Genomic DNA, 15,519 nt, shown 5'->3' on the forward strand with positions numbered 1-15,519 from the left:
GGAGTTTACTCAAATTCTTCAATCTGTAGGTTACATCTCTTGCCAAATTTGAGAAATTTTCAGACATCATTTTTCAGCTTTGCCCTCTTTCTCTTCTTTCCTAGTATTCTAATGTGTAATTTCTAGTGTTCTGCCTTCCATTTCACTGGTTCTTCTCTTTGTTCTCTCCATTCTGCTATTGAATCAATCTCCTTAACTTTTTATTTCAGTTATTTTTCACTTCTAAAATTTCTGTGTGATTCTTCTTTTTACCCTATTTCTTTGTTGAGACTGTTTCTTTGCTGAGGCTTTCAACTGTATTAATAATTACTGAAGCATTTTTATCATGACTTCTTTTAAAGTCTTTGTTAGATAATTCTAACATCTGTGTCATATCATTGTTATTTTTCATTCAGTTTGAGATCTTCTTGGTTCTTGGTATGATGAGTGGTTTTCTTTCTTAAAATTAAAGTTTGAATATTTTTGTATTTGAGTATTTTTGTACTGTGTGATATTGGATCTTTTTTTTTTTTTTAATGATTTATTTGTGAGAGAGTGGGAGTGAGAGCAGGTGTGTACACAGGCAGGTGAGGCTGCAGACAAGAGGGAGAGGCAGGCTCCCCGCTGAGCAAGGACCCTAGGATCATGAGCTGAGCTGAAGGCAGATGCTTAACTAGCTGAGCCATCCAAGCATCCCAGATGCCTGGATCTTATTTAAACCTGTTTTAGCTGGCTTTCACTGATGCCTCTTTGGGAGAGGAAAGGAGAATATTGCTTTGTTATTGCTAGGTGGAGTTAGAATTCCATTTATTTTGGGTTCTATATTGCATGAGTAAAATGTATAAAACTGATTGTGTGTGTGTGTTTTAGATCAGCATTATGTCACTATCACAAGCTTTTAAAAGTGAAGGCTGCAGGGGCGCCTGGGTGGCTCAGTGGGTTAAGCCTCTGCCTTCAGCTCAGGTCATGATCTCAGGGTTCTGGGATCAAGTCCTGCATCGGGCTCTTTGCTTGGTGGGGGGCCTGCTTCCTCCTCTCTCTCTCTGCCTGCCTCTCTGCCTACTTGTGATCTCTCTCTGTCAAATAAATAAATAAAATCTTAAAAAAAGTGAAGGCTGCAGATAGAATATAGTACTCTCTCTTCCAAACTCTGTGAAGCAGGGGAAACTGAAGTACAGGGAATGTATGCTTTCACCAGTGTAAGAATTCAAGAAGAGCAATCTGGATATGAGCATTTGGGTTTTCTAGCAAGCCGCTGGGACTTCGTCTATACCTTGAGTCTTCTAGCAAACTCGGTGATGATGATGATTATCATTATCAGGAGAAAGGACTGTCTTTCTTACATGTATATTTCTATTTTTCTTTGATAGAAATGACATCAGATGTACCATCACTGGGTCCAGCCATTGCCTCAGGAAACCCTGGGCCTGGGATTCAAGGTGGAGGAGCCATTGTCCACAGGGCTATTAAGCGGCGACCAGGGTGAGTTTGGGTATTGTATCATGAATGGCTTTCCTACAAGCCAGCCTGATTTAATTAGTGGCTGAATCCTCTTTGCTATGCCCAGTCCTCTCATTTAAACTGTTTACTAACTACAGTGCTGTCAGATACCGCTCTTTAGTCCCTGGATTTTTTTCCTTATACAGAATTACTGTTTTTATCTAAGTTTCTTATATGCAGGTTTAAAAAAATTTTTTTTAAATTTTATTTTTTATTAAGATTTTTACTTTAATTACTGTATAATTAACATACAGAGTTATATTAGTTTCAGGTGTATAATACAGTGACTCAGCAATTCTATACATAATTACTACTCAGGTGCTCATCATGACAAATATACTCTTAATCCCCTTTACCTATTTAACCCATTCCCCCCCACCTTCCCTCTGATGTGCTTTATTTATTTATTTATTTAAAGATTTTATTTATTTATTTGATAGAGAGAGATCACAAGTAGATGGAAAGGCAGGCAGAGAGAGAGAGAGAGAGATGGAAGCAGGCTCCCTGCTGAGCAGAGAGCCCGATGCGGGACTCGATCCCAGGACCCTGAGATCATGACCTGAGCCGAAGGCAGCGGCTTAACCCACTGAGCCACCCAGGTGCCCTGATGTGCTTTATTTTAAATGAATACCCTCAGTTAAAGTTTTTTTTTCTTTTAATAAGAGCATTTTAAAACAATTTTTTATTTTTTATAAACATATATTTTTATTTCCAGGGGTACAGGTCTGTGAATCGCCAGGTTTACACACTTCACAGCACTCAAAAGCACATACCCTCCCCAATGTCCATAACCCCACCCCCCTTCTCCCAATAAGAGCATTTCTTATTTGAAGCATGCTTTAGAATACATGGTTCTAAAAGGTATATGTAAAACAATCCATCCAAGAAAAATAGAATACATGTTTTCTTCAAGTACACACAGAACAAACCCCTGGTTAAATCACATAAAAAGTAGCATAACAAATACTACAAATTTAAGAGACCAAAATCATACCAAGTGTATTTTCCAACCACAATGGTACAAAACTAAAGATCAACAATAAAGGTGGAGAATGTGCAATGTAAATATGAAATATTTATTATGTAGAGTGCCTCGGTGGCTCAGTCATTAAGCATATGCCTTCAGTTCGGGTCGTGATCCCAGGACCCTCGGATAAAGCCCGGCATTGGGCTTCCTACTTGATAGGAAGCCTGCTTCTCCCTCTCATACTTCCCTGCTTGTGTTCCCTCTCTGGCTGTCTCTCTATCAAATAAATAAGATCTTAAAAAAAAAAATGTAATATGTGAAGAAAGACAACTATCATATGATCTCCCTGATATGAGGAAGTGGTGATACAACATGGAGGCTTAAGTGGGTAGAAGAAGAATAAATGAAACAAGATGGGATTGGGAGGGAGACAAACCATAAGTGACTCTTAATCTCACAAAACAAACTGAGGGTTGCCGGGGGGAGGGGGTTTGGGAGAAGGGGGTGGGATTATGGACATTGGGGAGGGTATGTGATTTGGTGAGTGCTGTGAAGTGTGTAAACCTGGTGATTCACAGACCTGTACCCCTGGGGATAAAAATATATGTTTATAAAAAATAAAAAATAAAAAAAAATGTAATATGTGAAAATTAAATAACACATTACTGCACAAGCAGTGGGCCAAATAAGAAATCAAACAGCAAGTCAAAATATGACTCAAAACAAAACAGTATTCTAAAACCTGTGGGATACAATGAAAACAGATGATAGAATGAAATTTATGCTATAAATGCCTATAAAAGGACTCAAATAAACAAGGTAACATTATAGCATAAGGAACTAGAAAATGAATAAATAGCTGACATCTAGTAGAGGAGGGAAATGACAAAGAAAAGTCAGAAATAAATAAGAGACCAGAATAAACAATAACATAACATTGAAAGTAGTGACGAGGGCTGCCTGGGTGGCTCAGTGGGTTAAGCCTCTGCCTTTGGCTCAAGTCATGTTCTCAGTGTCTTGGGATTGAGCCCTGCTTTGGGCTCCCTGCTCAGCAGAGAGTCTGCTTCCCCCTTTCTCTCTGCCTACTTGTGATCTCTCTTTCTCTGTATCAAATAACTAAATAAAGTCTTAAAAAAAAGAAAGTAGTGACCAGTTTTTACAAAAAAAAAAAAAAATTAGCAGTGCTTTAAATTAATTAAGAAAAAAAGGAGACTCAAAAATCAAAATGAGAACCAAAATGGAAGGGAAACAATACAATAGATAACCACAGAAATACATAGTGTGATAACAGATTACCATAATCATGTACTGACAAACCCGATAAAAAAGTAACTTCTTAAAAATGCACAAGTTACCAAGATTCAATCATGAATCTTGAATCTAAGAAGTAGAAAATATCCTTAAACCAATACATGAATGAAAGCCGAATTAGGTATCAAAAATTTCCCAGCACAAAAAACCGGGCACATGGCTTCATTGGCGAACCCCACAAAAATTTAAAAAATAATAATGACGATCTTTATCAGAATCTTACAATTAATGGAATAGAGAGATCACATTCACAGGCATTCCATGAGGCTAGTACTACCCTGATAAGAAAGCAGAACTAAAAGAGTGCAAGAACCTAGGAGTCTGCTTTGTCTCTGTATTGTTCCTCCAACTTTCTTTGACATCTATTTGATGTTTCTCCACCCTCTCACTTTCAATCTGCAGGTGTCTTTAGTTCTAAAATAAGGCTCTTGTAGGCAGCATATAGTTGGGTCTTGTTTTTTTTTTTTTAAGATTTTTTATTTATTTGTCAGAGTGAGCGCGCACAGGCAGACAGAGTGGCAGGCAGAGGCAGAGGGAGAAGCAGGCTCCCTGCTGAGCAAGGAGCCCGATGTGGGACTCAATCCCAGGACGCTGGGATCATGACCAGAGCCTAAGGCAGCTGCTTAACCAACTGAGCCACCCAGGCATCCCTGGGTCTTGTTTTTTTTTTTTTTTTTTTTTTTTTTTTTTTTTTTTTTTTTTAAAGATTTCACTTATTTACTTGACAGAGAGAGACCACAAGCAGGCAGAGAGGCAGGCAGAGAGAGAGAGAGAGAGGAGGAAGCAGGCTCCCTGCTGAGCAGAGAGTCCGATGCGGGACTCGATCCCAGAACCCTGAGATCATAACCTGAGCCGAAGGCAGCGGCTTAACTCACTGAGCCACCCAGGCGCCCCTGGGTCTTGTTTTTTAATCCATTCTGATACCCTGTATCATCTGATTGGAATGTTAAGTCGATTTTCATTCGAAATAATCATTGATAAATATGTATTTATAACTATTTTATATTTTGTTATAGTTCTTTTGTTGTTTCTGGAGATTTTCCCTGATCCTTTCTTGTCTTTGTCACCTTTGGTCTCTGCTCTGCACTCATCAGTTTGATATTTCTTGCAGGCCTGGTTTAGTGGTCACAACCTCCTTTAATTTTTGTTTGGGGAACTCTTCTTTATCACTTCTCTTCTGAATGATAGCCTTGCTGGATAGAGAGTATTCTTGGCTGTAGATTTTTCCAGTCAACACTTTGAATATATCATGCCTCTCTTTTGGCTTGCGAAGTTTCTGTTGAGAAATCCTCTGTAGCCTTACAGGTTTTCCCTTGTAAGTTAAGGACTTCTTTTGTCTTGCTGCTTTTAAGATTTTTTTTATTAGTATAATTTGTGCATTACTCTTTTTTAAAGAGATTTGTTTATAAAGATTGATTTATTTAGGGGAGAGAGGGAGTGTGTGCGCATGGGGGGCAGAGCAGAGGGAGAGAATCTTCTCTGATGAGCTGTGAGCCTGATTCTGGGCTCCATCCCATGACCCATGGCTTGAGCTGAAACCAAGAGTAGGACGCCCAAGTGATTGAGCCACTGAGATGCCGCAAGTAAATAAATAAATCTTAAAAAAAAAAAAAAAAAAAGGCCTGGGAGAATGGGTAGTATTTTGTCCACTTTTTTTGTTGTTGTTAAATTTCTCATTTTGTTTTTGTTTTTTTTTTTTTTTAAGATTTTACTTATTTGACAGACAGAGATCACAAGTAGGTAGAGAGGCAGGCTGAGAGAGAGGAGAAAGCAGGCTTCCCGCTGAGCAGAGCCCCCAAAGTGGGGCTCGATCCCAGGACCCTGGGATCCTGACGTGAGCCAAAGGCAGAGGCTTTAACCCATTGAGACACCCAGGCACCCTTTTGTTTTCTTTTTTAAAAATTACGTAGTTAAGGGGTACCTGCATGACTCAGTTGGTTGAGTGTCCAGATTGATTTCATCTTGAGTCGTGATCTTATGGTCATGAGATGGGGCTCCGCAATGGGCCTGAGCCTGCTTGAGATTCTCTGTTGTTTTTCTCTCTCTCCTTCCCCTGCTCACACATTCATGCTAGCTTTCTCTCTCTCTCTCAAAAAGAAAAATTCTGTAGCTAATATAGCTAATCTTTAATTTCACCAGCTAATAATAATGCAGGAGCCATCCTTGGGTTTATTTGGTAACATGAGTAACATACTAAGACTTGCTATGTGTCCAAGAGTTTTACACATTTTAATTCATTGTTTGATATGAATTTGGGGAGGTTGGTTTTAGAGTTCACTCTCTTAAACAACAATGTTATGGTTATGTATAATAGCAAACAATTAGAAGCACTATAAATTTCAAAATTAGAAGATTGGTTGAGTAAATTATAGTTATTTGAAATGGAATTCTATACAGCTATTGGAAGTGACAAGTATATATCAGTACAGAAAAATGTTCTCAGTATGTTGGGAGGTTACAGTTTTTGTAACATACTTCTCTGTCAGAAATAAATATGTGTAATGTGTGTGTAGCAAAACTGAAAGGATACTTAACTTACCAAATTTCTGGATGATGAGATTATGGAAACTTGTTTTTATTTTCAGATTTTCTAAAATGAATAGGTATTATTGGTAATCAGGAAAATATATTAAAAGTAGTAATATGTATTTATTTATTTATTTATTTATTTTTTAAAGATTTTATTTATTTATTTGTAAGAGAGAGAGAGTGAGAGCGAGCACAGGCAGACAGAGTGGAAGGCAGAGTCAGAGGGAGAAGCAGGCTCCCTGCGGAGCAAGGAGCCCGATGTGGGACTCGATCCCAGGACGCTGGGATCATGACCTGAGCCAAAGGCAGCTGCTTAACCAACTGAGCCACCCAGGCGTCCCCTTTTATTTATTTTTAATTTCATTTATTTTTTAATTTAAACCTGTTAATTAACATGTAATGTATTACTGGTTTCAGAGGGAGAAGTCAGTCATTCATCAGTCTTATACCCAGTGTTCATTACATCACATGTCCTCCTTAGTGTCCATCACCCAGTTACCCCATTCTCCCACTCCTCAACCCTCCAGCAACCCTCAGTTTGTTTCCTATGTTTAAGAGTATCTTATGGCTTGTCTCCCTCTGTGATTTCATCTTGTTTTATTTTTTCCTCCCTTCCCCAATGATCCTGTTTTGTTTCTTAAATTCCACATATCAGTGAGATCATATGATAATTATCTTTTTCTGATTGACTTATTTGACTTAGCTTAATACCGTCTAGTTCCATTTACATCATTGCAAATGCTTGCTTTTTTTTTTTTTTTTTTTTTGGTGGCTGCATAATACTCTATTGTACATATATACCACATCTTTATTCATTCATCTGTCGACGGACATCTGGGTTCTTTCCATAGTTTGGCTGTTGTGGACATTGCTGCTATAAACATTGGGGTGCAAGTGCCCCTTTGGATCACTACATTTGTATCTTAGCACCCAGTAATGCAATTGCTGGGTAGTCGTAGGGTAGCTCTATTTTCACCTTTTTGAGGAACCTCCATACTGTGTTCCAGAGTGGCTGCACCAGCTTGCAGTCCCACAAACAGTTTAAGAGGATTCCCTCTTCTCCATGTCCTCGCCAACATCTGTCATCTCCTGACTCATTGATTGTAGCCATTCTGACTGGTGTGAGGTGGTTCTCTCATTGTGGTTTTTGATTTGTGTTGTCCCGATGCTGAGCGGTGTTGAGCATTTTTTCATGTGTCAGTTGGCCATTTGTATGTCTTTGAAGAAATATCTGTTCATGTCTTCTGCCCATTTCTTGATTGGATTATTTGTTCTTTGGGTGTTAAGTTTGATAAGTTCTTTATAGATTATGAACACTATCCCTTTATCTGGTATGTCATTTGCAGATATTTTCTCCCATTTGTTGTCTGTCTTTTGGTTTTGTCCACTGTTTCTTTGCTGTGCAAAAGCTTTTTATTTTGATGAAGTCCCAATAGTTCATTTTTGCATTTGTTTCCCTTGCCTTTGGAGATGGGTCTAGCAAGAATTTGCTATGGCCAAGGTCACAATTTGCTATGGCCTGTATTCTTCTCTGGGATTTTGATGGATTCCTGTCTCACGTTTAGCTCTTTCATCTGTTTTGAGTTCATTTTTGTGTATGGTATACGGAACGGTCCAGTTTCATTCTGCATGTGGCTGTCCAATTTTCCCAGCACCATTTCTTGAAGAGACTGTCTTTTTTCCATTGGATATTCTTTCCTGTTTTGTCAGAGATCAGTTGACCATAGAATTGAGGGTCCATTTCTGGGCTCTCTTATTCTGTTCCATTGATCTATGTGTCTGTTTTGCACCACTACCATACTGTCTTGATGATTACAGTTTTGCAATAGAGCTTGAGGTCCAGAATTGTGATGCCACAGTTTGATTTTCTTTTTCAACATTCCTTTGGCTATTTGGGGTCTTTTCTGGTTCCATACAAATTTTAGGATTATTTTTTCCAGGTCTGTGAAGAAAGTTGATGGTATTTTGATAGGGATTGCATTGAATGTATAGATTGCTCTAGGTAGCATCGACATTTTAACAATTTTTTTCTTCCAGTCCCTGAGAATGGAACATTTTTCCATTTCTTTGTGTCTTTCTCAGTTTCTTTTATGAGTGTTCTATAGTTTTCTGAGTACAGATCACTTGCCTCTTAGGTTAGTTTTATTCCCAGGTATTTTATAGTTTGGGTGCAACTCTAAGTGGGATTGGCTCCTTAAAAGAATATACATTCTTTTATTTTTTTATTTTATTTATTTTTTAAAAAGATTTTATTTATTTATTTATTTATTTGACAGGCAGAGATCACAATTAGGCAGAGAGGCAGGCAGAGAGAGAAAGAGAGAGAGAGAGGAGGAAGCAGGCTCCCTGCCAAGCAAAGAGCCTGATGTGGGGCTCAATCCCAGGACACTAGAATCAGGACCTGAGCCGAAGGCAGAAGCTTTAACCCACTGAGCCACCCAGGCACCCAAGAATACACATTCTTTTAAATAAAGACTGGAAAATAGAAAGAAAGAAGAATAGCGATAATCTTACTACCCCATCATCTCCTATACGTTTTTTAGTATAATTTCTTCATTCTTTATATGTAGATCTTCTTAGTAGTTGTAATCTGTAATTATACAGTTTTTTATAGCCTGGTCTTTCCACCTAACCATCTGTAACCTTTTTTTCATATTGTTAAATATTTTATAAAAGCATGATTTTTAAGTTACATAAAGGGATGTACTCAGTTTCTATTTTGGGATATTTAAGTTGTTTTAAAGATTTTGCTGTTATATGTAATGCTCAGTGAATATCTTTGTACATAAATTTTTTTTCTCTTTTTAGTCTTTTTTTTTAGGGTAGTTTCTTAGAAATGGAGTTACCAGGTGAATTTTGACTAGTAATTAGGGGGCTACAGGGAGGAAGAGGAATGAACATTTTCAGGATTGACGCTGTGTACTTCATATGTAATCCATTTAGAGACTCATAATGTTAGGTTATAAGGCTAGTAGAGATGCCAAGAGTGATCACTGGGATGAGGTGGTAATATTTTGGTTCAGTAGAGTAGAGATTAATAGGAGGTTGGCCTACCTTGTTACCTATAATCTTCCCTAATATTCCCTAATCCCCTGAATATGCTAAATGTCTTATAGCATATTGCTTATGCTCCTCACATGGTGCTTTCCTATTCTCATTTGTTTTGTATTTATTTTGTATTTGTCTGCGTAGAGAGTCCCGAGAGTAAGTCTCTTATTTTTCCTCTCATCTAGCAAGTCTTTAATGTAGCATATGCTACATGTTTATTAGATGTGTGATGTAAAGAATCATTGATTAGTAACCTTATGAGATCTTACATTGGTCTTTTTTGTAACATCACTGTTTTGGAATATGTTTCAGAAGTCTAGTAACATAGCTTAGACTATAGAATTGAAAAATGGACCTGACTTAATAATTTTTTTATTTTCATTTTTGAGTGGATTCCTGTTTCTTTGGTAGAGGTTGTACTCTGATATAAAATTTTGCCAAAGGTGGACTGCCAACTTAGGAAAATGTTAGGTAGCACAGACTCTTGATTGCCCAGTTTGGTAAAAGGGGGAAGTCACATATCTTCATTTGACTTCTGTCCACTTCCTGTTTTCCTTCTTCCATTTGGGTGGGTGTTCAGATAACTTGTGGGTTGAGAATTTTTAATGTCTTACTGTTCTGTGTCAATGAGCTTATAATATTTATTGTTGGCTTTACCCAGGTTGGATTTTGATGATGAAGGAGAAGGGAACAGTAAATTTTTGAGGTAAGATTTTAAATTTTTTTCTCTAGATTTCTGATATTAAGAATTAGTTCATGATCTTTATATTTCTGACTTGCAATATTTTTGTCCTTAGGCCTGAGGTAAGTGCTTTATCCAAAACTAAAGTTTCCTATTATATTATACTTCCTAAAGTTTTCAAACATTTTTTTAATGGTTCTAGTGAAGAGAGGGCAGAGAATTTCCAAAACCCTCTGTTACAGTTAATTGCTGTGTGGTTTAAAAACAACAATTTATTATTTCTCAAAATGCTGTGGATTGACTGGATGGTTATTTTGTTTTCTTCGTGGTCTTTTATCCTTAAGGAGGTCAGACTGAGTTTCTTTATTATTTATTTTTTTTTTAAAGATTTTATTTATTTGTTTATTTGACAGAGATCACAAGTAGGCAGAGAGGCAGGCAGAGAGAAAGGAAGGGAAGCCGACTTCCCGCTGAGCAGAGAGCTCGATGCGAGGCTCGATCCCAGAACCCCAGGATCATGACCTGAGCTGAAGGCAGAGGCCTTAACCCACTGATCCACTCAGGCTCCCCAGACTGAGTTTCTTTATATGCCAGTGTCTACAATCTGAAGGGCAAGTCCCATTCTAAATGCTTATCAAGCCTCTGCTTTGTATTGACATTTGCTAGTTTCCATTGGCTAAAGCAAATTTTATGTCCAAGTCCTGAGTCACTGTGTTAGGAAGCTAAGGTGTAATTCATTGGGGGGTCATTAATGTACTTTTCATACTTTCTCATACCTGTTGACTTCTACAGAGCAAGAATTAGAAATTGTATCCTTGAATGATGAATCTTCTGGAGTACTGAAAATGGACTTTTTGATACATTGATGGAGGAGTTCTTTCAGAGAAGGGAAATATTTATTCCTGTTAAAGACCCATTATTTGGCTTTGTTTCTAAGTAAGGAAAACAGTAAGAGTCAAAGAAAGGAAGATAATGTTGACTGGAACCTGCCATTTTTCCTTTGCAAAGTTGAAAATATTACCTAGGTGGGTCTACGTTGTTGAGTAACAAATATTTAATAAAGAAGCCCTATTTAAAAAAAGCCATTATTTTATTATATGAATGTCCAGATTTGATTTGTCTTATTAACTAGATCTTAAAAAGTAATATATTTTGGGACGCCTGGGTGGCTCAGTTGGTAGGACAACTGCTTTCGGCTCAGGTCATGATCCCAGAGTCCCGGGATCGAGTCCCACATCAGGCTCCCAGCTCCATGGGGAGTCTTCTTCTCCCTCTGACCTTCTCCCCTCTCATGCTCTTTCTCACTGCCTCTCTCTCAAATAAATAAATATCTTTTTAAAAAAAAAAGTAATATATTTTATAAGTTTTTAAATAGTGCGAAGTTATGTGTAGTTCAGGCCTGTTTTCCTTTCTACTTTAGACCCTTCCCCTTAGACAACTACAGTTTCCAGTTTATTGAGTATCCTTCAGAAATATTCAGTACATAGATAAGTATATTAAAATGTATATGTGTTACATACATTCATAATGTCCTCGGTTTTTGTTTTTGCATGGAGGATGTCTATATTGTAAATTCCTTGCCGTTGTTTAGTTTTACAATGCTTAAGTTCTGTCAAGGACATCTGGGTTTTTTCTCATTTTAGTATTTTTATTTAGGCTTATATTTCTCACTACTAACTCGTTGCTGAACCCTACCAGATACTCTTGAAAACAACTGTAACTTGGCTACCATAAAGAAGTAGTTGCAGAGCACTGGAGAAAATAATTCTCCAAGAGAGCTCTTGAGACTTAGTGAGTATTAATAAATGTGAAGAGGGAAAGATATTTCAATTTGGGAGGAAGGATAGATATATTTTTTTAAGATTTTATTTTTTTATTTGTCAGAGAGAGAGAATGCACCCAAGCAGGGGGAGCATCAGGCAGAAGGAGAAGTAGGCTCCCTGCGGAGCCTGATTTTGGACTCCATCCCAGGATATTGGGATCATGACCTGAGCTGAAGTCAGATACCCAACCAAATGAGCCATCCAGGTGTCCCACTTTTTAAAACAGTTCTGGGAGGGGCGCATGGGTGGCTCTGTGGGTTAAGTCTCTGCCTTCAGCTCAGGTCATGATTCCAGTGTCCTGGGGTCGAGGCTTGCATCAGGATCTCTGCTCAGCAGGGAGTCTGTTTCCTCTTCTCTCTCTGCCTGCCTCTCTGCCTACTTGTGATAGATCTCTCTCTCTCTCAAATAAATAAATAAATAAAATCTTTTAAAAAATAAAATAAAATAAAAACAGTTATGGAAATTCTTCCAATTTGGAATCCCTAATTATAATGATAAATGCTATTGGTGGGACCGAATTGTGCATATGCATGGCATATAGGTAACCACTCGTCTTTATTTTCCTTTTTTTTTTTTTGAAGACTTTATTTATTAGAGAGAGAGAGACAATGAGAGAGGGAACATAAGCAGAGGGAGTGGGAAAGGGAAACGCAGGCTCCCTGCGGATCCAGGACCCTGGGAGTCTGACCTCAGCCAAAGGCAGATGCTTAACTGACCTCAGCCAAAGGCAGATGCTTAACTGAGCCAGCCAGGTGCCCCACCACTAGTCTTATTTATACTTCTCACTTAGCTCTGGCCCTGAGTCACTGTCTTCATTTCCACAAAATCTAGTAGTCACAAACTATATACAGATCAGTTCATTTGTTCTTTCCCCAGCCACAAAAAAAGACTGTCACAATCATTTTACCTAGTGGGTCATGATACCTGAGAGAGACATCACAAAATTTATCTTCTTTTAAAATTTATTTATTTATTTATTTATTTTTAAGATTTTATTTATTTATTTGACAGAGAGAGATCACAAGTAGGCAGAGAGGCTGGCAGAGAGAGAGAGAGGAGGAAGCCGACTCCCTGCTGAGCAGAGAGCCCGGTGTGGGACTCGATCCCAGGACCCTGAGATCATGACCTGAGCCGAAGGCAGCGGCTTAACCCACTGAGCCACCCAGGCGCCCTAAAATTTATTTATTTTTTAAACAGTTGGAATTTTTCCTCTCTGGTCAGTGTGTGAAAACCTTATTTGCACTGTGTCCATAAGTCAGCACTAAATTTCTTTGGTGGATGCTACTTTTGAAAGTTGTAATTTATCATATGTTTTCATTGATTTGTTCAAATGTCATTTTGTTATATTCTCCAGACACCTACAAAATCATTTTTAAAAAAAATTTTTTTTAATTTATTTGACAGAGATAACAAGTAGACAGAGAAGCAGGCAGAGAAAGAGGAGAAAGTGGGCTCCCTGCTGAGCAGAGAGCCTGATGCAGGGCTCAATCCCAGGACCCTGGGATCATGACCTGAGCTGAAGGCAGAGACTTAATCCACTGAGCCACCCAGGCGCCCCTAAAAAATCATTTTTAATAATATAAAGGCTTAGAAACTCCAGATGCATTGTGAGAGTTACTAGTGTTCACAGTAGTGCTTCTCAACCTTAATGTGTATACAAAGCCATATGGGGTTTCTTGTTAAGGTCAAGATTCCAATTCAGTAGGTATGGACTGGCTCAGTTGATAAAGCACGTGTCTCTTGATCTTGGGGTTGTGAATTCAGGCCCCACATTGGGTTTAGAGATTATGTTAAAAAAAGGTAATTCGGTAGGCCAGGGATAGGGCCCAGGGCCCTGTGTTCTGATTGATTTCTGGAACCTGCTTCCAGCCAAGGATCTAGAAGACTCATTCTTGAGATTCAAAGTTAATATGTAAATTAAGGTCTCTCTTTTCACTTTAGGTTACATGTTTCACTAGGAGTTAGTAGCATCTGATTTAAAGCATATTTCGTGTCCTAGGAACAAACCATTTGTTCTTGAGCTGGAATTCATTTACATTTCCATGGATTTGCCCATTCTTCTCTGCTTTCCTGTTATTTTCAAAATCTGAAAATTCTTGGGGTTGGATTAGTTGAGGATTTACAGCCGGTAAAGGAGCAGTATAAATTTTGACTCTAATGTAATATCTGGTTTAACTGCAAATTTTGTGAGACTTTTTGTGAGACTTATTATTTCCCAAAAGCACTTTCTGCCCAAAGTTGATAGATCTTTGCTATATCCTGTGGCAGTAAGAAGAAAATTTAGATCATCCAGAGAGTAGTTTTTTTTTTTCTTTAAGATTTTCCTCCCTCAGTAATTCCTATAGTTTCCGTATTTAGCAGATACGATTTATTGGCTTATTAAGTACAAGTTGTTGGGATGAATGGATTGTGTTTCCTTGATCAGAGAGATAAAAAACATTGTTTATGTCATAATTTCAAGCTATCTCTTAAAACTTTCTGTGCATCAAAGAAAACAGTGAAAAGATAGCCCATGTAAGGGAGAAAATATTTGCAAATCATGTATCTGATAAGAGATTAATCTCTATAATAATATTAAGAACTACCACAACTCAATAAAAAAAAACCTGATTAAAAATTGGCAAACCACTTGAATCAACATTTTTTTCAAAGAAGATATGCAGAAGGCCAACAAACATATGAAAAGATGTTCAGCATCACTAATCATTAGAGAAATGCAAATTGAAACAACAATGAGATACCACTTCACATCCATGATGATGGGCACCATCATAGAAATAGAAGATAAGTGTTGGGTAAGGATGTGAAAAAGTGGGAACCCTTGTGCACTATTGGTTGGAATGTAAATTGTAAATTTAACCACTCTGGAAAACAGTATGAAGATTCCTCAAAAAATCAAAAACAGAATCACCATATGATTCAACAACCCCGCTTCTGGTTATAAATACCCAAAATAATTCAAACAGGGTCTTAGATATTTGCACACTCATGTGCACTTCCCATTTTCACAATAGCCAAGAGGTGGAAGCAACCAAATATCTATTGACAGATGAATGCATAAAGAAAATGTGGCATATATGTCCAGTGGAATATTGTTCAGACTTAAAAAGGAAGGAAATCCTGACATGTGCTACAACATGGATGAATGTTGAGGACATTATACTAAGTAAAATAAGCCAGTCACAGAATGACTATATGTAATCTCACTTACATGAGATATCTGAAGTAGTCAAAATTAGAGAGTACAGTAATGGTTACTAGCAACTGAGGGTCAGGTGGGGAGCAGGTGGGAAGATGATGTTTAGTGTATATAGAGTTTCAGTTTTGCAAGATTAGAAAGTTCTATACATCTCTTGCACAACAATGTAAATACAGTTAGCACTACTGAATAGTACTCTAAAAATTGGTTAAGATGGTAAATTTTGTGTTCCATGTTTTTTTGCCATAATTAAAACACAACTATCCCTAACCTCAGAGTAGTGTTGACCAGGCAGTCAGCTGTGCCCTCATGAGATCATCATCTTTTTTTTTGGAGTGTCTGATAAGTAAGGGTAAAGGAGAATATCAGAATCCTGACAAATAATAGTCATGGGTTTCTTAAGTTCTTTTGTATGGTATTACTATCTCTTTTGCTTTGCGATGCTTTTCCATTGGATTTTTTTCCCCCCTGTTGAATATTT

At 37.7% G+C, this 15,519-nt stretch overlaps 1 protein-coding gene across 6 annotated transcripts in view; it reads left to right on the forward strand.

Moving 5' to 3' along the window:
* ARNT (aryl hydrocarbon receptor nuclear translocator) overlaps positions 1 to 15,519 on the forward strand; it is a 70,364-nt gene that overhangs the window by 18,509 nt on the left and 36,336 nt on the right. For all 6 annotated transcript variants that reach the window (XM_045083115.1, XM_045083117.1, XM_045083112.1 and 3 more), the window contains 2 exons: positions 1,350 to 1,461; positions 9,996 to 10,040. In XM_045083115.1, the coding sequence (XP_044939050.1) occupies positions 1,350 to 1,461; positions 9,996 to 10,040 (157 nt within the window). The remainder of the gene's footprint in view (positions 1 to 1,349; positions 1,462 to 9,995; positions 10,041 to 15,519) is intronic.

This window comes from Mustela putorius, unplaced genomic scaffold, assembly GCF_011764305.1.
Source record: "Mustela putorius furo isolate JIRA1106 unplaced genomic scaffold, ASM1176430v1.1 tig00000695_pilon_pilon_pilon, whole genome shotgun sequence".
NCBI lineage: Eukaryota > Metazoa > Chordata > Mammalia > Carnivora > Mustelidae > Mustela > Mustela putorius.